This window comes from Gopherus flavomarginatus, chromosome 10 (genome assembly GCF_025201925.1).
Source record: "Gopherus flavomarginatus isolate rGopFla2 chromosome 10, rGopFla2.mat.asm, whole genome shotgun sequence".
Lineage (NCBI taxonomy): Eukaryota > Metazoa > Chordata > Testudines > Testudinidae > Gopherus > Gopherus flavomarginatus.
In genome coordinates this window covers 20,249,673-20,273,908 of record NC_066626.1, presented here as the reverse complement: position 1 = coordinate 20,273,908, position 24,236 = coordinate 20,249,673, and the positions used below count along the sequence as shown (strand labels likewise).

Genomic DNA, 24,236 nt, shown 5'->3' with positions numbered 1-24,236 from the left:
TGTACAGTAGTTGCTGTTCAATTTTGTCATTTACCTACATTTAGCACACAGTGGTATCTAAGATTCTACAGCTTTTCCACATAGCGAGAATAGGAAGTTTCGCTTTTATTACAAGTCTTTCTGTGGTCTTTCCTGCAACTGTGGGTAAACATTGACTTTTTAATGGTGGTCACTACAGGGAAGATTGTATAATAAATTCCAGTTTGTATTATATTTTGTATGGCTTGACAATTTGTTATGCTGTAAAGGGAGACCAGACGTAAGTTCAAAGAGGTGGCTAGGCAGGAAGAGTTAAGGATAAGCTATCAGCCTTAATGCTCATTTCTCTGCTAGATTCATGAGCCTTAACATTACATTAGCACTTGTTCTTTTGCATAAAATTCTTTTTAAAAAAGGGTGATTGGTTTTTCCACACAAGCTTCTGGGGGAATGTTTTAATTAGTTTCATGAGATGTATGATAATAAACTGAAGTATACTTAGTATGCAAAATTACAGTTTTTGTTAAGTTTAGAAATAGTTCTCCATGGTTTATTCTGTGTGCAGACTGATAAGGCTATTTAGATGATGATAAGGCTATTTAGATCCATGCATTGCAAGATGATGTAGACTGTAAAGGTATGAGTTATAAACCATTTTTTTCATAACATAACAAAGCACAGTTCCTACAAAGGGATCTACTTCCAGGAGAACTGATGCCTGCTCAGAATCCATTGAGTTCAGTGGGATTTCATGCAGATGTGAGGGTCCCCACTTGTGGATTCTTTTCCAGGATTGTGGCCTCTGACCTGAAAATGTTAAAATTTTCCAAAGTCCTATGATTTTTTGGGCAAAATATGATATTTACAAAATCAGTTGCCCTGTCCACAACTGAATTTCAAATGTAGAAATGCTTCCATTGAATTTAACACACTTTGGATCAGGTGCTAGATCTCTGAGGTATCCCAGCTGGATGAGAGGGAAAAAAAGCTGTTATGCAAATCATTACAAACTAAAAAATTAATATATCATGTGTCTGAAATGATTTGACATTATTTCAAAGACTACTAGTTTTAAAGGAATTTCTTATCTCTGTCTCTCTCTGTCTCCTCCAGTGGCAGATGAAAGCCAGGTTAGTTCATTGGCTGGACAGAAACAAGGTAAGAACTTTTTTACCTAACTTCACCTACCCTTCCCTCAAAAAAGAACCAGTCTGTGAGCAACAGCTGGATCCCGCTTATAGCAACTGTGGTGGCTGAAAGGTTTGCAAATTAATGCATAACTTCACTTCCACAGTGATAAATTAAGGCTGGCTTACTGCTTGGCAGTGTATGTAGTTCCATACGTAGGCTGGGCTCATTTGCAGGAAGAGCAATAATGGTTTCTTTAAAAATATATCTATTGAACACTGTACAGGACAAAACCTTTAACTGTTTTATGTGCCAATGTAGGCACTTAAACAGTGTAAATTGTGAACAATATAAATGTCTTTCTCTTTGTCCTCCTGGAAGAATTTCAGTTTTCCACTCTCACAATCTGAAATATTGAAGAAAGACAGTCCTACCGAAGCTTTCACTATTGTTTTTTCATTCCCATTTATTCATCTGCAGAAGTTGTTCTTTCAGTGTGACTATACTAACAAAAGGATCCACTTTTTCTTAAACTGCTTAAGATCTGTCTTTGTTAGCAAGGAAGGTTTTTATCCAACAGTATTACTATAAAGTCTTGTATTAAAAATTCTGTGAAACAAGTTGCAGTACTGTACAAGATGCAGTTGCTTTATTATACTAACAAGCTTTGTGGATGGGGGGAAGTGGTAGATGTGGTGTATCTTGACTTTAGTAAGGCTTTTGATATTGTCACTCATGACCTTCTCATAAACAAACTAGGGAAATGCAACGTAGGTGGAGCTACTATAAGGTGGGTTCATAACTGGTTGGAAAATCATTCCCAGAGTAGTTATCAGTGGTTCACAGTCAAGCTGGAAGGGCATATCAAGTAGGACCCTGCAGGGATCAGTTTTGGGTCCAGTTCTCTTCAGTATCTTCATCAGTGAGTTAGATAATTGCATAGAGAGTACACTTATAAAGTTTGCGGATGATGCCAAACTAGGAGGGTTGAAAGTGGTTTGGGGATAGGATTAAAATTCTAAATGATCTGGACAAACTGGAGAAATGATCTGAAGTAAATAGATGAAATTCAATAAGGACAAATGCAGTGTACTCTACTTAAGAAGGAACAGTCAATTGCACACACAAAATGGGAAATGACTGCTTAGGAAGGAACACTGCGGAAAGGGGTCATAGTGAATCACAAGCTAAATATGAGTCAACAGTGTAACACTGTGGCAAAAAAAGCGAACATCATTCTGGGATATATTAACAGGAACGTTGTAAGCAAGACACGAGAAGTAATTCTTCTGCTCTACTCCGCGTTGATTAGGCCTTGACTGGAGTATTGTGTCCAGTTCTGGGTGCAACATTCAGAAAAGATGTGAACAAATAGGAGAAAGTCCAGAAATGAGCAACAAAAATTATTAGAGGCCTAGAAAACATGACTTATGAGGAAAGGTTGAAAAAATTGGGTTTGTTTAGTCTGGAGAAGACTGAGAGGGAACTTAACAGTTTTCAAGTACATAAAATGCTGTTACAAGGAAAAATTGTTCTCCTTAACCTCTGAGGATAGGACAAGAAGCAATGGGCTTAAATTGTACAAAGGGTGGTTGAGTTTGGACATTAGGAAAAACTTCCTAACTGTCAGAGTGATTAACACTGAAATAAATTGCCTGTGGAAGTTGTGGAATCTCCAACATTGGAGATTTTTAAGAGCAGGTTAGACAAACACCTGCCAGGGATAGTCTAGATAATACTTAGTCCTTCCATGAGTGCAGGAAACTGGACTAGAAGACCTCTCCTTCCAGTCCTACGATTCTATGATTAATTTTCAAGTATGCATCCCAAAGGATTGTGATTTTTAGGATAGCCATTAAACAATGATGCAAAAACTCATGTGACTTCGGAGACATGGAAACAGGGTTTCTAGAAATTTCAGGTTATCCACTGATGAACTTTTACCTATAATAGATAACCACGAAATTCAGTGCTGTTCCTTACTACATGTTTTGATGCTGTATTTTTACATCAGTTTGTAAGATCTGAAACAAGTTCACCTTTCTATATAATTCGACAAAGTTTAATTTTTCATAAATCTGTTGTTTTCCTAGTTCAAGTATATATCTAATCATTTTTGACCATTAGAGCAGTGGTTCTTGTATTTAAAAAAAAAAAAACAGAATTTCTTTAGTGTCAATAAAATTCTTTCAATGTCTAACCCTGAAAAAAGTAGCAAATGAAAATTCAAGGCTCTAGGGAGAAATGTTTTTATGACATGTCTATCACAGATCAACATTTGCTCTACTTATTAGGTACAGTAACAGTCATGAGCCTCGTTTGTCACTTACTGTCTCTCTCTGATCTGGCACAAGAAATGCCTGTGCCTGTGTTCCATATCTTCTCTCATGTGTGGACAGCTCCAGCTTTGCTTTCTGATAGAAGAACTAAACTAAGAAAACAACTGTTTTTCTCATGACACACCTTTCTCTGCATGAAACATCCACTGATTTCCTGACTCAGTTCTCAAAGAGTTACTGTGCAGATTTCCTTACAACCACTTTTGTTTCAAAAACCTGGATTCAAAGACCAGTCAATAACAAGATTTCTACATATTTATGGTGTTCCTGGCCTATACAGCCTTACGTCTGCTGTAGCTTTTTATTATACAGCTGTCTGATTTAGGCATTCCATACTTGAAGACCATTTCCTTAACTTAGGGTAAGTGCCCTTTAAATTCTTCCTCTGGCTTCCTCCTCTCATCTGTGTACCTCAAATATTCTTTCTGAAACTGGAGGATCAGCTCATATGTCCTGTTCCTACAGCTGAGGAGGAAGAACTTTTTGTTTCATCTGCTTCTCCTTTGGGTATGAAAAAGCTTCATACTCATCAGATAGAAAGGTCTTTGGGTGTGTCCCTTTTCTCCAGTCAGGAGAAGGTTCACAGATATTGCAACATCATTCAATTTGCCAAGGATAAACAGAGGGTTTTCCTATCAACGAACACTGGAAAAGAACCTGTTGAGATCATAAATTGTTGGCAGTCAGTTGCTAAAAGGGACTGAAACCTAGAATATCAGATTCCTAAGCAGCACTTCCAATTTTCTTTACACACCTTTCTCCAGATTCTCTATAGATGACCTAATGAAAGATGCAGCGGTCCCAAGTCTTCTATTGTTTGGGGGTATTTTTAGACATTTTGGCCAATTTTAGGGAGACAAGAGCAACTGCTATCCTTTGGATTTGTCTGACCTCAACATGGAAAGCAACTCTGTCAGCAGAGGATTGAAAAGCACTTTTTCCTGTGGATACCAGCATCTAGGATTGCCTAAACCAACCAAACAAAAAGCAACAGACTCCTCCTTTCAGCTTCTTAAGCACCTTCCTGCATTGGCCCCTGCAAATAGTCATATTTAAAATTTGCTCAAGAGCATGGAGTTATTCTCCTACTGTTCCTGTTTGCCTGACATATTCTGTCACTTTAGACTATTGGATTTTAAAGGTTGAAAGACCAGGGCTATCCTTTCCTGTTTCATCTTCCATCACATACCCTTCCTAGGTTTCCCATTTCTGCTGCAGGGAGCAAAACAGCCTATTATTTTTCTCATTGCAAAAAGGAGAGATTCCACCTCATCCTAGACTTCAGGAAATTAAACATATTTCTCTAGTGAATTAATTATCACATACTGACAATCAATGCAATTATCCCTTCTCTCCTTCAGCATGACTAGTTCTATGAGATGTGTGGTTCAATAACCCTCGAAGGAAAAATCCTTCTAGTATGTAGTGGATGGAAAACGCTTCCATCCTTTAGTCTAGTTACAGTGTGGAGGGTATTTACTACTTACTGGGCAGAAGCGATAGCACATTTTGGTCTCTTAGGTCTACCTCTGCCTAAGCAAATGTTTTTTCAGAGCTGTGCCCCAAGGCAAGGCTTTAGAAGCATGTGTAGCTATAGCCTCCTATTTCTGTTTCCTGGTATATAATAGTCTTTTTTAACTTTCTAATGAAAATATGTGATTTTAGAAACATCCCTGGATTTCCCCAGGACTGAAGCATTCCTATTGGAAGATGTGTCCCTGCAGGTGCCTCTATTTCACTTGCATGCGCCACAAACAACAAGAGTGTGACTATATGTTCTGGTTATTGAGGCATTATGCACCTTCATTGTGCGTGTAGCCTGTCTGAGAATGAGGCTACTGCAAAACCTATTTAAGTTCTTAGAACTGCAGATGTTTTCTGCAGAAAATTCTGCTCATTGCAGTGGAAAGAGTTGAATCCCTGAATTAGTGTGTTGACATGTCCTATTTAGTCTGCCCTGGAAAGAACCTGGAACCTCAAAATTCCTTAAGGAAGGCAGGAGTGTTTTCTTATCTCCACTTCCCCTTGCATTTAACATAGTAAACTTTAAAAATGTGAAATGACCCACAAATATCCAAGAGGTCAAAATCCAGAGAATATTAGTTCAGTTTTGTATGAGCTCTTCCTTAAACTTGTCTTTCATTTTCCTTCACTAGAAGAACAATAATAGGAGGAGGAGGAAGATATTATTTACAAGATCCTGTGATGTAGAAAAAATACTGACGTTTCTTCGTTTTATAAAAAGACCCAAATCATGTACTGGAAGCTTATAGCTATTCGTGTTTTATTTTCCTTTTTTCCCTCACTTTCCTTTTTGTATTTTGATTTACTGCTTGAAATTCTTTTAATATGTATTGTCTGTCTGCTGAGGTCCATGCTGACACAGCTCTTTAAGATGATGCAGTACTGGAGAAAAGCTGACGAGTTCTTCTTTATGAGCTTTGACATATTAATTAGTAAAATGGGCTAAAAAAGCTTTCCTATTTCTGTTTTAATGTCTCATTTTCCAAAACACCCTTCTGTAGAGATGTAAAACAGAAAGGCACCATAAAAGCACCAGTGAGTGAAAAGGTAAAGCTACTTGTTAGCAAGTTTATGATCTGTGGTTTACTTTTGATAGTCCAGATCACAAGATCAGGTGAATGGGGAAGCTGCAGTGTCCCCTTCTCATAAAGGGTCTCACTGTTTTACAAAGCAAGTGCTCTCTGTGACACAGATATCAATGTGGCTGGAAATTTCAAAGGGGTCTAAAGGCACTGGGCACTCAGCACCCAGGAAATTTCAATGGGAGATAGATACCAAAATGCCAGCCAAAGAAAATAGTTTAATAGTTTGAATCACTGCTGACCTACTTGACACTTGCAGTTGGAAGCCCTGCTCTAAAAAGGACCTCCCCGCCATCTGACTATATAAAGTCCTGCCGTTTCCTTTGAATTGTGGGGGCTTGCTTTATTTATTTGTTTGGTCATTTTGGATAATGTTCCCAGATGGACTCTGATTCTTGTTAGTGTGATTGGCTCTCTTGTGGTTTGAATCTTTAGACTGTGGGGTGATGTTGGATTATTGTGCACATTTTGGCAGATAATCTTGATGTCTTTTTTTTCTTTATTCATGATGGATTTGCCTCTTTGATCCATTTTTTAAGTTCTGTTAAACCTTAGTTTGGCTTCTCTAGGTATATTGGCACAAAGAAGAAGTTGTCACCTGAAAATTCACACCATCACATGCAACTGGGAAACCTGAAATAATGGTAGCAGGGCTTGAGGAGGCCTCTCTTTCAGAAGTTTGCTTTATGGTTTTCTACCTCCCAGTTATGTAGATTGTGTCTCCTGTGGGATTAGAATCAATAGGTAGGCTGAGAAATAATCTGCTCAATCTGCAGCAAGGGCGATTTAGTTTAGATATTAGGAAAACTTTCTAACTAGAAGGATAGTTAACATCTGGAGGACAGAAATAATTTCTTCTTGACAGGGATTGTGATTCCTTTCCCCCAGAGCTCAAGCTGTGCTGGGATGAATCTTTGTGCAAGTCTCCTCTTCGTGGGTGTGGGGGAAGCAATCAACAAAGTCTTTTGTTCACTGATGTTCCATATTGACTTATCTGATGTCTATGGGCCTTGTTTTGTGGGTCAGGAGATGACACTTGGTAATGCTTCTCTCCTGACTGTGAGGGTTTACAGTAGTAGAGCAAACACTTTTATAGCCACAAAGCAAACACTTAAATACTACCCTGTAGCATAAAAACAATGAGGAGTCCAGCGGCACCTTAAAGACTAACAGATTTATTTGGGCATATGCTTTCATGGGTAAAAAACTCACTTCAGATGCATGGAGTGAAAATTACAGAAAAGAAGTATAAATACATATTGGCACATGAAGAGAAGGGAGTTACATTACAAAGTGGAGAACCAATGTTGAAGGCCACTTTAGTCAGAGTGGATGTAGTCCACTCACAATAATCGATGAGGAGGTGTCAATACCAAGAGAGTGAAAATTGCTTTTGTAGTGAGCCAGCCACTCCCGGTACCTATTCAAGCCCAAACTGATGGTGTTAAGTTTGGAAATGAATTGTAGCTCAGCAGTTTCTCTTCGAAGTCTGTTTTTGAAGTTTTTTTTGTTGAAGAATGGCTACTTTTAAATCTGTTATTGAATGTCCGGGGAGACTGAAGTGTTCTCCTACTGGCTTTTTGTATGTTACGATTCCTGATGTCTGATTTGTGTCCATTTATCTGTTTACGTAGAAACTGTCCGATTTGGCCAATGTACATGGCAGAGGGCATTGCTGGCACATGATGGCATATATCACATTAGTAGATGTTTAAGTGAATGAGTCTGTGATGGTGTGGCTGGTGTGATTGGGTCCTATGATGGTGTCACTAGAGTAGATATGGGGACAGAGAAGGCAACAGGGTTTGTTACAGGGATTGGTTCCTAAGTTAGTGTTTCTGTGGTGTGTAGTTGCTGGTGAGTATTTGCTTCAGGTTGGGGGGCTGTCTGTAAGCAAAGACTGGCCTGCCACCCAAGGCTTGTGAGAGTGGGGAATCGTGTTCCAGGATAGGTTGTAGATTCTTGATGATGTGCTGGAGAGGTAGGTTTTAGATGGGGACTGTATGTGATAGCCAGTGGTGTTCTGTTGTTTTCCTTGTGGGCCCTGTCCTGTCGTAGGTGATTTCTGGGTGCCATGTCACTCTGTCAATCTGTTTCCTCACTTCTCCAGGTGGGTATTAGAGTTTTAAGAATGCTTGATAGAGATCTTGTAGGTGTTTGTCTCTGTCTGAGGGATTGGAGCAAATGCGGTTGTATCTTAAGGCTTGGCTATAGACAGTGGATCATGTGATGTCTCCTGGATGGAAGCTGAAGGCATATAGGTAAGTATAGTGGTCAGTAGGTTTCCAGTATAGGGTCATGTTTATGTGACCATCACTTATGTGCACTGTAGTGCCCAGGAAGTGGATCTCTTGTGTGGACTGGTCCAGGCTGAGGTTGATGGTAGGATGGAAACTGATGAAATCCAGGTGAAATTCTTCAATGGCCTCCTTCCCATAGGGTCCATATGATGAAGATGTCATCAATGTAGCGTAAGTAGAGGAGGGGCACTAGGGGATGAGAGCTGAGGAAACATTGTTCTAAGTCAGCCATAAAAATGTTGGCATACTGTGGGGCCATGTGGGTACCCCAGGAGTGCCGCTGACTTGAAGGTATAGGTTGTCCCCAAATCTGAAATGGTTGTGGGTGAGGACAAAGTCACAAAGCTCAGCCATCAGATGTGCCATGGCTACATCAGGAATACTGTTCCTGACAGCTTGTAGTCCATCCTCGTGTGGAATATTGGTATAAAGAGCTTCTACATCCATGGTGGTCAGGATGGTGTTTTCAGGAAGATCACCAATGCATTGTAGTTTCCTCAGGAAGTCAGTGCTGTCTCAAAGACTGCTAGGAGGTAACTCCCTTTTCTTCATGTGCCAATATATATTTATGCCTGTATCTGTAATTTTCACTCCAGGAATCTGAAGAAGTGAGCTTTTTACCCACGAAATCTTATGCCCAAATAAATTTGCTAGTCTTTAAGGTGCCACTGGGCTCCTTGTTGTTTTTGTGGATACAGACTAACAGGGCTACCCCTCTGATATCTGGTACCCTGTAGCATGGCACACAGATATTATAAGTGAGATTAATGCATGAAGCAACTCACAAGCATTTTTCATAAAATCTAAACACTCAACTCATTTTTATAAATCTAATACCTGTGTTAACAATGCGAACACATAGGTGAGCCGGACTGGTTTCCAGCTCTGCATTTGTCAGTGTTCAGTGAGGCCTACGGGCCTTGGCACGAGCTGGGACTTGTTCTACCTGCATCACAGTATAACTACACTGTTACCAAAAAAAATCACACCCCTAACCCACCTAGTTATACTAGTACAAAAGCTGTGCGTACACCATGCCTAAGGGACAGGAACAGAACAATACTGAACTGTAAGAATCTTTATGGTATCTTAATACAGGATAATGTTACATTTAATCATAGATTGGAGGCTCGAGAGAATAAATCCTAGGCCTCTAACTTTCACTAGGTCTTAAGGAAGGATATGAATGAGATGATCCTTTACTTGCCCTAGTACTAAAGGTACTGACTATGAATTTTGAAACTTTTCTTATAGAAAAACATGTCTTCCTACTCAAACTTTTCTGACGCAATAAGTTGTTAATGAGTAAGCAGGGAAGCTAGGAAACAAAATGAGTGAACTTATCAAGTTCTAATGTTTCTTGATTTAGCAAGGGGAACTCAGACTGGGTATTCCAGATGTTGATTATTATAATGCTGTACAAAAATTGGGACTGATACAGCAATCTTTTCCCCCTACTGAATTGTGTGTGCTTTTACATGATGACTTAAATTTTTCACTGACTCAGAAGGTGACAGGCTAGACACTTATTAGTTCTTGTGCTTCTAAGGCAGTGGTCGGCAACCTTTCAGAAGAGGTGTGCCGATTCTTCATTTATTCACTCTGATTTAAGGTGTCGCGTGCCAGGAATACATTTTAACGTTTTTAGAAGGTCTTTTTCTATAAGTCTATAATATATAACTAAACTGTTGTATATAAAGTAAATAAGGTTTTCAAAATGTTTAAGAAGCTTCATTTAAAATTAAATTAAAATGCAGAGCCCCCAGACCGGTGGGCACGACTTGGGCAGTGTGAGTGCTACTGAAAATCAGCTTGTGTGCCGCCTTCGGCACACATGCCATAGGTTGCCTACCCCTGCTCTAACGGTTGTTAGACAAGAACTTTGAGTTAAGAAAATCTGCTGTATCATTTAATTTGAATAAATAGCAACAACTTCTTTAGAATATTTTCTGAATGCATGGCTGGGGGGCCTCACCGATAATCCTCACTGCCAGAGACTAGAGACAGGCTACCAGGAGATCTATTGACCTGCCCTCTTCACAGCTTTCCTGGGTTGCTTGGCTGGGTTATCTTCCACCATGGAAGAGAACAGGCAGTCACTTCAGCCCTGAGAAGGACATTTTTTTTCACCTAAAAACACCTTCCCACCTATAACTTTTCTTGCCAACAGTGCCAGACAGCAATCAGTTTGGCCCCTTTTACGTTTTGGCATTGAGATGGAGAAAAAACGAAATGCTGGCCCATTGAGTCAATAGCACAACTTCCACTGATTTAAAATGCGCCAGTATTTCACCCTCTGTAAGCAATCTCCCCAGTGGCAGGGAAGGAGGGTGACATAATGATGGACAAGCCTCGGCAAGAGAGAAATGTTTCCTCATTGTCTGGTTTGCTAGAGCAAGGTTCCTGAGGAGGTTTTTACGTGTCAAGAGTCCCCCTAAGAGTCGTCTTCTCCTGACCCTATGAATCTGCTGGTATAGGGAACACTGCAGGACAATAAGGATAGTCCAACCTCAGCAGAATAAGCCATGATTTTGGGCTGTGTCTGAACTGTGCTCAGCATAACTAGAGAATGGAGGCAAAGGGAGCTTTACAATACCTTTATTTACCTTCAGAGGGGAGCCGTGTTTGTCTGGATCTGTAAAAGCAGCAGAGTCCTGTGGCACCTTATAGACTAACAGACGTATTGGAGCATGAGCTTTCGTGGGTGAATACCCACTTTGTCGGATGCATGCACGTATTCACCCACGAAAGCTCATGCTCCAATACATCTCCAATACATCTGTTAGTCTATAAGGTGCCACAGGACTCTTCGCTGCTTTTATTTACCTTTCTTTCCTCTACAGATGAGTCTCAGATGTAGATTAGAGAAGCTTCAGATCTGCTCCAATTCACATAAATCTGCAAAGGGGTTGTTCTGTCATCCAGAGATACTGGGGCAATGTCCCCCTTCTCCATATACATCCCTGTTCAGGAGGCTGGTAAGAGGCGTTGGAGCCACTACAGCAGTGTTACATTACTCAGGGAATCCTCCACCAGCCTGTTAATCCAACTTTATAGCTTCCATGTGTTCCTGGAGCAGAAAAAGCAGCTGTAGACCTTTCTGTCTCCTGCCTCATGCTTCCTCTTCCTGTTTGGCCCCTCTATTCCCGTGTTTTTCTTTATTTAAACCCCTTCTGCTCACCTGGTCTCTCTTGTTCCACTCCTGATAAGTTTCCACTGCTCCTATATTCCCTGTTCGAAGAATCAGCTAAAATGGTTTTCTAAGGAAACAGCTCACCCACTTTTCCAGATGTTTGTACCTGAATAGGGTCTTTACGCCCTAAGCACCTTCTATTGTATCTGTCTGATGTGTACTTTCTACAGGGCTTGTCAGCAATGGTGGATCCACGCATGTCTAGGCACTCATAATACATCTGTGTTTCATAATACAATTTCACAATATCAATCACAATTCATAAATTGTACAGACATAGCCCCAGTTCATCACAGGGTTTTTCTTTTATCTTCCCATTACATAAACTTTGCTAACCAGAGTTTTATATTGCTGGAATTTCTTCCTGTTGCTAGGGATTACTGGATGTTGTTCTGTACTTAATTCAATGAAGCCAATCCCATTGGGGTGTGGCAAAATACCACAAGCGTATTAAAAACAGGAAAATGTTTTATTAGTGTAACATTCAATAAAACCATTCAGATTTTTAAGAGCTGTAATTAATATTTCTGTTTTGCATATGGTCTTTTAATGTCTAAAATGAACACTCCCATCCCCCTCTTTTGAGACTGAATGTGTTGGCTGTCAGATTACAGTGGACTAAAAGGAGGCACACACGCAGAGGTCTCAATCTGTTGCAGACTGAAATACTCATCCTGGGAATGGTGCAATGTCAGCATGAGTGATTGGAGGGTGTTCACCACTTGCATGTTCCAGCTGAAAATCACAGCCCTTTTTCTTATGCCTGTCTGCACTTGTTCCTAACCTGCCATGTTTCATGTCCCCACTACAGAGTTCTGCTTTGAGTCAGAGCTTTCTGCTGCAGGTCCTCTTCTATCATTTTCAGGCTTGAGAGCAGGAAAACTGTTAAACACCGTGTCTCTGATTCTCCCTTATTTGGCTTGCACCTTGTTGTTGCAATTTATACTTTTGCTGTGTGGATGCAAAATGCTGCCTTTCAGATTTGGTAGCATTTATACCCACTTCGCACTGACGTAAATGAGAACTCAGTCTAACCTGCCACCCAGTCTGCTGGCGATGTGAAGAGGTCAGACATTTCTCAAAGAGAGCTGTTAATTGAAACTGTCTTGAGGGTGTAATATTCCACCTCCCTCTGTGAAGTCAAAGGGACAGGGAGCTGTCTGATCTACCTTCAAAGCTTCCTGCATGCTATGAAGGCTGTGGAGAGGTCTGCACTACTGTGCCACATACATACACACCCCACTAGAGCCTACTGGCTGATGTGGGGGGGGTGGGGGAAGGGAGAGAACACCTCAGTTTTGGGAACTTCCTTGCCCATGAATATCTCCAGGCCCACCACTTGCTGCTACCCCTAGCTTTATCAAGCAGCTGCTTAATTCTTGTCAGTTTTACCTCTGCCCACCAGGTTCTGACTAGAAACAATTATTTTTAAATGAAACTTTTAACTTCTGCATAAATTAATAGTTTATGGCCCCTGTAGCCTGCCAGAGAAAGTGTCCCACCTGCTGTGAATTAGGTTTGTGCTCAGTTTGTATATATAGGTCATAAACTGGTATGTTTTCATGTGCATAGTTGACATGCTTCTGACGAAGTGGGTATTCACCCACGAAAGCTCATGCTCCGAAACGTTTGTTAGTCTATAAGATGCCACAGGATTCTTTGCTGCTTTTACAGATCCAGACTAACACGGCTACCCCTCTGATACTTGACTCCGTGCATAGTATGTGCAGCTAAGGCATTGGATGGAACTACATCAAATCAAAATAACTATAGATTAGATTGCTGACATTGCACGCACATTTATAGGAATATATGTATACACACACATACAACCAAATTCTAAAATGATTTATGCCCGGTGTAATCACACTGGAAAGGGGATGTAAGTCAGCATAGAGTACGTAAGTACTTAAAACAGCTCTTTTTGATACTCTAAACCACTCAATCTCTGCTCGTAGCAGCGATGCTGTGAGTGAATGTGTGACATTTCACTCCATATTCTTTATGAAAAGATGTTTATGATATGAATGACATAACTGAGATACACTTTATGCAAGATGGTTCATGTGAGATATCATTGGGAAGGTTGTGATTTACTGAATGTGATTATCCCGTGTGTCTGCCTGTAACATTTCTGTATCTGAAGTTAGGAATATTAACTACGTATCTGTATTTCAAATGTGTTACTTCGGGTGTCACCCGCAACCAGCCCTTGAGGTACAACAATGAAAAAGCCAGACAAGGCTAATGGGCCATTAGCAGAGACAATGGACTCTGAAAGGACTTAGTCTTCATGTGGACACTGGAGACAGCCTATGAGCAATGGCTGCCACAGCCTTGCAGAGATATGAGTCCGAGTCACCTGCTACTGGATACCCCTCCTCCTCTTTTGGAATACCTGTGGTTTTCCACTAGAAGACAAAGTGTTCCCACCTTACACAAGAGCTATATAAGGCAGGGAAGTGACATGGTTCTCCTCTGTCTCCCCACCCAAAAAGACACCGAAAAAACACCTGGAAGTAAAAAACTGGGGGAAGAAGGGTTGAGCTCAAGCTGGAAGGGTGTCTAGCTTGTGAATAATAATGCCTGAGGTCTCAAGAGGGAGACCAGTGTAGCTGCCTCTCAAGACTTTCTGTAATCTGCCTGCAACAATATCTAGGGTGAGAAATACTATTTGTAACCAATTTCTTTAGTGAAACTAGCTTAGTTTGCATGTTTGGTTTCATTTGCTTAGTAATCTTCTTTGTTCTGTTTGCTAGCCCTTTTACCACTTAAAATCTGCCTTTTATAGTTCATTAAATTTGTTCTGTTTATTAGTAAACCCAGTTTCTGTAATTTCTAATTGCCGGGGGGGAGGAGAGGTTGCACATACCTTCCTCCACATTGAGGAAGGAGGGGGATTTCATAATATATCTGTGGGTCTGCACTCCAAGGAAGTGGACACTTGTGTGCTGGGGCAAGTCCCCTAAGCTGAGCTTTCCCAGAACTGATCTCAGTGTCTGTTTCGTTCTGCAGTTGGGTGTGGTCCTGCCTGTGTGTGTGTTGGAAGAGGCTTAATAGCCTGGCTCGACAAGACAGGTAAAAAGGGGGCCCAAACTGGCATAACAGGTGGGCTCAGCGGTATCTTTGCACGTCGGGTGGCATCCTAGGGGGGCAGCCTGTTACAATAAGATTGAGGAATAGTACCTCAAGTTTTTCTAAATGAGCAGTGATGGTAAAATCTTAGATATAACTGAGTCTGCAATAGATGTAGCCAGAAGAAAAGGCCTGATATTTAGAAGTCCTGAGGTCTTCCAGCTCCCATTCACTTCTGTTGGAACTGTGGATGCTCGGGACTCTTTCACGTTAAGCGTCACCTTGGGAGCAGTCAGTCAGGTGAATTTAACATTTAGAATCTTGGGAATTTTGACATTATTAATCTCGAAAACAAGAATTGCTTGCCTGCTCGTTACTTCTGAGCGTAAAGCAAAATGCTCAAAGGACCTGTATTTGGCTGATAAAACTTCAGTTTCTGCTATGGAAATTCTCTGATCTAAAGAAAACTGTTGAATCCTGCAAATGGGTCAGGCAGTTTCCATGCATATAGGGCCTTCTAAGCAAAGGACTCTTCAAAAAGTAACGTTGATCCGATGTGGTGACTGATTACAGCCGACAGACTGAGTCCATTGCAGAAAGCACTAGGAGTGGCTTGAGAGCCTGTGTCACCCATTAGTGAGAAGAAACTGCTCATGTGATTCTAAAACCATTGGGCTACATATTTACACATGTACAAGTTCAGATCTGGCTGTGTGCCCTTATCACAAGTCTTTCTTATCTGCCTCTCACTGCTATGTTTAGTTCCCCGGCTAGTGTGTACATTTCTCAAGCCCTGTTCATGACAACAGTCTGCAGATGTTTGGGAAAACCCTTGAGTGTATTAGGAACTGAAAAGCATTAGCAGTTACTATGGTTCTTTTAGTTGTTCATTGTGACTGAAGAAACCTGCAGCCACTTTTGAGTGCCTCATTTCTTAATTCTTTCCCTCCAGGAGTTAGGTTTTTATGGGCATAACAGCCAGTGCTGGCAATGGGCACACTGAAATCACTGGTGCCAAGGAGTTGATGAATTTGGAAAACTTCCCAGATGATGCATCTGCCCCTCTAACTTACAATTCAGCAGATGAGGCAGTGAAGGAGGATTAGTGAACAACTGTATGCCTGCTTTTTCTAGCTATGCAACAAACTTGGAGGGAAGCAGGAATAGGTTATTGGTGACTCACTGGAAAATACAAAATGAAATAACTCATAGATTTACCTGGGTTTTTTCTGCTCTAACTCCACTGCTTACCATGTGCATCTTGCTCTACTTTTTGGGTTTGGGTCTGTGGGGGAAGGGGGATCTATAATCCTCAGCAGAGTTGAGAATTTTTTATTATCATCATTTAAATCCTCTCATCTTTCTTTGCTAAGATGTAGGTTTTTAAGGGTAGCAGCAGGTAATTGATATTCCAACTCCAGCTCATTTCTCAAACATTGTCTTATGTAGTATTTACTTTTCATAACATTTTTAAATAAGGTTTTATTATAAGAAATAGGTTGCCAGCACTATTAATATACATCTTTGCATAGTAAAAACTGTGCACAGTAATATTATGCAGAGGAAAAAAACTTTGAAGAAAGAATTGTGTAGTTGCTCATGGAACAACATCAATCGTTTTTAGCAGTTCGTGCAATAATAATAATAATACCTAGCACTTTTCATACAAATTGCTTCCAAAAGGTGCTAAAATACTTTTTACTGTACATAGACAGCATGCTTAGGACAGTCAGTCTTATTTTTATTCCTGTTTCTGCGTTGCATTTGTTTGATCTTTACTGTTAATTATGATGGGTGGCACTGACCGGATTAAGCAGTAATCCCTTAAATTTAGTTATCGCTAGCAGTTCAGTTGTTAGTTAACCAGCAGAATTGAAGATGAGCCAATGGCAGCTACTGCAGTTAATAATCAATTCTGGTTTCACTGTAATAGTGAACAGTCTGTGTGTGCATGTGTCACGGAGTTTGGGGGGAGACAAAGCCCTGCACCCCCGGCTTCCTGCAATTCACCGTGACTCTCTGCCAGGCAATAGAACAGAAGGTTTATTAGATGACAGGAACACAGTCCACACCAGAGCTTGTAGGCATAAACAGGACCCCTTTAGTCAGGTTCTTCAGGGTAGTAGGGAACTTACCCCTCAACCTCGGGGTTCTCTACGATGCCCCAGCCAGCCCAAGCCTGAAACTCTCCAGCCCCTCCTTTCTGGCCTTTTCCTCTTTCCCAGGCCAGGAGGTCACCTGACCTCTTTGTTCTCCAACACCTTTGGCTATCCCCTTGCCTAGGGGGAAGGGCCCTGGCCATTAGTTGCCAGGAGACAGAGTGCCGGCCATTTATGCACACTTGCCCTTTGCTCTGCAACAATCTCACCCCCTAGAGACTTAGGAAACGCATAGGGGAAACTGAGGTACCCACACAGTATTCAGAGGAAACATTAAGAACAGTCCCACTTCGTCACAGCATGCAATAAGCCGTTAAGGAGAAAGCAAGTTGTAGATTGTTTTGATGATGTTTGATTCTGTTAGAGACCAAGAAATGGGCTTGAAACAAGTTAGAAAACACCAGCCAGGGCAGGTGAAATCACACTCTGAAGGCACGGCTCCAATTCTCTTTTTAGGGTTTTTCATTATTAACAAAAGGTTCAGAACAAACCCGTGCACCTCAAAGCAGCCTCACAGCCCTGCAGAGTCTTGCCTTTGCTCACATCTCCAGGGCTTCCCAGTCCTTCCCAATAGCCAGCCCCCGCTCCCTGCAAGCATCTCCTTTTTATGCCCTTTGCCTTACAGATATGGAATCAACCTCTCTCTCTCTTCTTTCCCTGACCGGATATCCCCCCACCTGCTCTTCTGCCTCAGAGCAGGAAGCCTTCCTGTAGGGCACCTTACTAGCAAGTGACCTGCAATGACAACTCTCAGTTTTAAAAGCTGTAAAAGGTGTATTGAGATGTAACAGGGCCAGTGCCCTGTTGCAGTGAGTATGTGTGCATATGTCTATATATATACAGATAAAAACATCATATGGTAATACATGCATAATTGTAAAATAGATCATTGGAGCCAGATTCTTTGGTTGGGTCTAAATGTAACCCACGTCTGAGGATAAGGGGTGAAAAGGCAGCTTTAAGCCACCTTTGCCTTGAATTTATCCTGTAGCCATTCTAGTACTAGTCAACTCCCTGATGCTACTTCAATGGTGCTCCTGTATAGGCTGCCCACAGCCCCAAGGGGTCATCAGCTGGGACCAGGGATTATTGACTATGGTCTGATGCTTGCACAGAATTCTCGTTGAGACTGTTAATACTGTATTGACTTCCTGTGGATGATCTCGTGTGTTCTTATTCATATTAAAGGCATAAAGTGTGTTACTTTAGGTTTGAAAACTTGACAGAGAATATGAGGGAGATACTTTGTGTTCATTTTTGAAGGGCTCATTAGGGACAAAGCACCTTGAGAGGTGAAGTTATTACAGAGACATAGAGCCTAATCCTGCAAAGCACTGAATTTCCTCGTGACCCATTGACTTCACGGAGGTTGATGTTGCTCAGTGCTTCAAAATTCATTCTGTTAGGATCTGCTTCATGATTTTTCCAGGTAGGGCTGACTGACCTGTAGTTCTCTGCATCCTTTTTTAAAGATGGGCACTACATTAGCCTTTTTCCAGTCATCCGGGACTTTCCCCGATCACCATGAGTCTGCTAAGATAATGGCCAATGGTTCTGCAATCACATCCGCCAACTCCTTTAGCACCCTTGGATGCAGTGCATCCAGCCCCATGAACTTGTGCTCGTCCAGCTTTTCTAAGTAGTACTGAACCAGTCCTAGAGAAGTAATATACAGAACAATAGAGAGAGAATCCATGAATATGATCATGAAATGGTAGCACTCATGATTCTAAGGAATGTAGGTAGAAGGGAGAAAAGCACAATAAAGACAATGGATTTCAAGAAGGCAGACTTTAGCAAACTGAAGGAGTTGGTAGGTAAAATCCCCTGGGAAGCAAGTCTAAGGGGAAAAATAATTGAAGACAGTTGGCATTTTTTAAAGAGACATTATTAAGGGCACAAGAGCCAACTGTCCCACTGCGTAGGAAAGATAGGAAGTATGGCCAGAGACCACTCTGGCTTAACCAGGAGATCTTCAGTGATCTAAAACTCAAAAGAGAGACCTGCAGAAAGTGGAAACTCTGTCAAATTACAAAGGATGAATATAAACAAATAACACAGGTATGTAGGGACAAAATTAGAAAAGCCAAGGCACAAAACAAGATCAAACTAGCTAGGGACATAAAAGGAAACAAGAAAACATTCTACAACTATATTAGAAGCAAGAGGAAAACCAAGGACAGAGTAGGTCCATTACTCAATCAGGGGGGAAGACAATAACAGAAAATGTGGAAATGTCAGAGGTGATTAATGACTTCTTTGTTTCAGTTTTCACCAAGAAGGTTGGTGGCGATTGAATGTCTAATATAGTGAATGCCAATGAAAATGAGGTAGGATCAGAGTCTAAAATAGGGAAAGAACAAGTCAAAAATTACTTAGAGAAGTTAGAAGTCTTCAAATCACCAAGGCCTGATGAAATGCATCCTAGAATACTCAAGAAGCTGACTGAGGAGATATCTGAACCATTAGTGACTATCTTCTAAAAGTCATGGAAGATGGGTGAGATTCCAGGGGACTGGAAAAGGGCAAATATAGTGCCAATCTATAAAAAGGGGAATAATGACAACTCAGGAAATTACAGACCAGTCACTTTAAGTTCAGTACCGGGAAAGATAATGGAGCAAATAATTAAGCAATCAGTTTGCAGAAACATAAAAGATAATAAGGTGATAAGTAACAACATGGATTTGTCAAGAATAAATCACGTCAAACCAACCTGATAGCTTACTTTGATAGGGTAACAAGCCTTGTAGATAGAGGTGAAGCATTCAATAAGGTATATCTTGATTTTAGTAAGGCTTTTGAGTCTGTCTTGCATGAGCTTCTCATAAACAAACTAGGGAAATACAGCCTAGATGGAGCTGCTATAAGGTGACTGCATAGCTGTTTGGAAGATGATTTCCAGAGAGTAGTTATCAGTGGTTCACAGTTATGCTGGAAGGGCATAACAAGTGGGGTCCTGCAAGGATCGGTTCTGGGTCCAGCTCTGTTAAATATCTTCATCAATGATTTAATGGCATAGAGAGTACATTTATAAAGTTTGCGGATGATACCAAGCTGAGAGGGGTTGCAAATGCTTTAGAGGATACGATTAAAATTCAAAATGATCTGGACAAACTGGAGAAATGGTCTGAAGTAAATAAGATGAAATTCAATAAGGATAAATGCAAAATACTCCACTTAGGAAGGAAAAATCAGTTTCACACATACAAAATGGGAAATGACTGCATAGGAAGGAGTACTGCAAAAAGGGGTTTGGGGATCATAGTGGATCTCAAGCTAAATATGAGTCAACAGTGTAACCCTGTTGCAAAAAAATCAAACGTCATTCTGGGATGTATTAGCAGGAGTATTGTAAGCAAGACATGAGGAGTAATTCTTTTGCTCTACTCCGCTCTGATTAGGCCTCAACTAGAGTATTGTGTCCAGTTCTAGACACCACATTTCAGGAAAGATGTGGACAAATTGGAGAAAGTCTAGAGAAGAGCAACAAAAATGATTAAAGTTCTAGAAAACATGACCTATGAGAGAAAATTGAAAAAATTGGGTTTGCTTAGTCTGGAGAAGAGAAGACTGAGGGGACATAACAGTTTTCAGGTACATAAAAGGTGGTTACAAGGAGGAGGGAGAAAAATTGTTCTTCTTTCTTAACCTCTGAGGATACGACAAGAAGCAATGGGCTTAAATTTGAGCAAGGGCGGTCTATGTTGGACATTAGGAAAAACTTCCTGTCAGAGTGATTAAGCACTGGAATAAATTGCCTAGGGAGGTTTTGGAATCTCCATCACCGGGGATTTTTAAGAGCAGGTTGAACCAACACCTGTCAGGGATGGTCTAGATAATACTTAGTCCTGCCTTGAGTGTAGGGGACTGGACTAGATGACCTGTTGAGGTCCCTTCCAGTTCTGTGATTCTATGAGTATAATGTGACCCTCAGAAGCCTGAACAGACATGACTGAAATAAGTGGTGGAAACTGGTGGAGGCTGAATGTACCGCATGTTGCAGGAGGATAAAGAAGAAAGTTAGTATTTTTTGCATGTCTGCAGTTAGCATGATTTCTTATGTTCACAAAAGGTTTATTTTTTAGTTTTAGATAAAAGAGAAATTAAATAAAATACTGCTATTCAGATGCCTCTTTTTTCATTGCTTTATAATCTGCTCAAATGTTTAAATTCTAAAAATAAAACAATGAAATTGTTTGACTGAAGCCCTCTAGAATTGATACATTATTTTAAAACAAAACACTTCCTGTTCATTTTACAGATACAGAAAATAGAAAAAATTACATGTAGAGCTAAGTGTTCTCAGCTATTATATAAAATAACTTGCTGCTTATTTTTGAAACCTACAACACAATAAAAATAAATGCAAATAGTAGTCAGAATATCATCCTAATCCTATTCCTCCAAATTATACTAAATATTGAATACACCAATAATAGATCATGTATAAGGCTATTTATTAGAGTATTTCTTGTCTTTCTATCTATCCTTTAAACAATAAAGACAGACCACTAAAGTTATGAAATATCAGTTAATCCCTGTTCTCAAACCTATCATAACTTAAAAAAAAGTATTAGTACAGGGTGTCTAATATACAGATTAGTGTATTCTTTTTAATTACTTATTAAAATTTCATGAGCCCTTTTAGCAAATGAGTGAGAAAATGCAAATAAATTATGCACTTTATTTTTCATATGGTAGATACAGTATTACAGGGTTGGTAAACAAATTAGAATGTAGAAAGTGCAGTTCAGTCTATAAACAATATCTAATTTAAAAAAATAGTTACCGCTACTGAAATGAACGGTAGCTAACAATGAGGATAAATGCATCAGCTTTTGAACAGTGTTGAGCAACAGAAGATAATTATAGAATACCTCATGCCATTGAAATAAATTTGTGAGATCATTACAAAATCAGGGGCCATGGTTTTCAGAAGTGACTAGTGATTTTTGATGTACAACTTGACACATTAAAGTGCATGTTTTTGAGAGGGCAGTATCACAGTTAACTGCACCTATGTGTTCTCCTCAAGGGTTCCCTTTTGGTCTCAGACCTCCAGCTTTCCACCTTTCTATGATGGGGATCCATGTTCCACTCCCTTCAGACTGGAGATTTACATTTGCCGTCTCCCTGCAATTCACTGTGACTATCCCAGCAGGTCTGACCTTAGTCCAGTACCTGTGGTTCTGCTTTTTCTCAGGTATGATGACAGGGTTACCAGTGACCCTTTCACAAAGTGCCATACATTGATTTTAGGATAAAAATGCTATAAAGAAACAACAGTCTACACGCATGCTAAGCTTACCTAGGCAACGATCTTCCACATGGGGACCCTAGTAGGTTTCCCATCCATCAAAAAATTTCAGCTGGGTTTTACTTTCTTGGTTACAATCTCATGTCAGTTTCTCCAACCAAGGTTGGAGAAATTTCAACAGAACCATATTCCATGGTATATTTGGTTCCATCGAAATTGGGTTGATTTTCACTGAATTTTGTTTTGGAAGAAAACTGGAGAAAAAAGTTCTGACAATGTCGAAGAATCCTGTTCTGATATTTTTGGAGTAAAACATTTTGTTTTTTATTTTGAAATGTCTTTTTGTTTAGAATTTGTTAAACTTTTAATGTGTAATGTATTACAAAATAGTCAAAATCTAAATGGAACCTTTTGATCAACCTGAACAAAACAATATGGGGATTTTCAGTCATAAGAGTATTTTTCAGTTTTATTCTAGTTTAGAATGAAGCAATTTCAAAATTTCAAAATCCTCTCTGAAACAGAACTTCCATCCTCTACACAGGTCTATTGAGCACTCTGAAAATCCCATCCATTTAAGAGTTTAAAGTTGGGAACCCAACAAATTAAAGCACCCAAAATCACGAGCCACTTTTGAAAATCCTGACTTGGGCATTTATCTACTAAAGAAGCTAAACACACCAGAGGAAAACACTGCTTTGTTTTATGCCTCTATTTTTCCAAAGGTACCTGTGGAACAGAGGAAATTTAGGTAAGCCCAATGCATTTACCCAAAGACAGCCAATTTAGATACACATTAAAAGCTCAGTGCCAAAACAAAATAAAAAAACAACTCTTAAGTTACTTTTATTCTTCAGAGTCATGAAACAACTTTCCTAGTAGCATGTATGCAGACCCCCAAAAGATTAATACCTTCTTCTGACTGGAATTTCAACATAAAGCCAGATTCTGGCATCTTTTCTCATGTTTAGTACCTTGTTTTCACTAGGGGAACGAGGAACGCCTAGTATCTAACATGAGTGGTAAAATTGCCAGATATGGAGCAAACTCTGCTCCCTATGTTCATGTTGAGTAGTTGCGTACCGTGAAAATAGTCTGATTCATTTCAATATAATTCTTCAAATGTTACAATTGTAGTAAATGTGTATATAGTAAGTATTTGTTGTCATATATGATTTTATCTGATTTGAAATAAAAACTGTACCTTCTTTCTCTTGTATTCTTTTGTTAGAGCAAATTTTCTGCAACTCAGGGTAAAAGATGAGAACTTGAACATCCATAAAGCTATTTATAGTAAAAAGTAGAAGCAAGATTTCTCTTTCCATTCTAATGATGAGTTACAGTATATGAAGTGACTCCACTTACACTCTAATTTACATTAGTAGGAAAGACACTCCCATTTTGTGGCTTGTTTAGAAAATGGAAGCCATGAGTGGATTCTTGAGTAAATAGAATCAATAAACAATGAAATTAAGAACAGTACTAGAATCACTAATGTTGAGATGTGCTTTAACAATTTTGAATGTGTCCTCCAGGTGTGTGTTCTCTTTGATAGGAAATTATTTTTAATTTCAAATAGAATTTCTCAGTATCTTTATATAAATCAATAGCCTAAAGATTTCAGGATAACCAGTTTAATTTCCAAATCAGATTAAGAAAATCTAGTGATTGAAATGCAGCAGTCATACATTATATGGCAACATCAATGTTGGTTATAAATCAAATTAGCTGTTTTCAGTTAAACTGCCAAAATACTATCCTTCCAATTTCTTCAGTGTGCTCCACTGAATTTGAACATCATTTAAACCTACAGCAGGCAAGAATGCTGACATTGAAGAGTTATATAGTTAACTATATGAATGTATTAATACTGTGCCAAAATGTGAGCTACTGATGACTAGGTGGTCAGTGCTAAAGTAGATTACAGGCTTTTGATTAGAATGTACAGTATTAGGAAAAATTACCTATTTTTTATAAAAATGGAAGGGCAGGGCTATTAATGTTGACTCAGAATAACTGATTCTCAAAAACAGTTTACATACCAACAGCAGAAAATTCTGTGCTTGACTTCAGGAGCCAAGTTGATTGTATTATTTTGCAGAAGAGATGAACCACTTGTGTCTTCATCTGAAAGATACTATGAGGAGTTGACACTGACTCAATTACAGGCTGACACTCACAACATTCATCTGAAATA

At 39.8% G+C, this 24,236-nt stretch overlaps 1 protein-coding gene across 4 annotated transcripts in view; it reads left to right on the top strand.

The window, feature by feature from the left end:
- The window catches only part of PARD3B (par-3 family cell polarity regulator beta), a 683,847-nt gene that overhangs the window by 419,301 nt on the left and 240,310 nt on the right, over positions 1 to 24,236 (top strand). For 2 of the 4 annotated variants that reach the window (XM_050969567.1, XM_050969565.1), the window contains one exon: positions 1,093 to 1,137. The exons of 1 other annotated variant lie outside the window; for it this stretch is intronic. In XM_050969567.1, coding sequence (XP_050825524.1) covers positions 1,093 to 1,137 — 45 coding nt within the window. Of the gene's footprint in view, positions 1 to 1,092; positions 1,138 to 14,560; positions 14,624 to 24,236 lie in introns of all 4 variants that reach the window. One more of the 4 variants, XM_050969568.1, reaches the window with a different exon arrangement.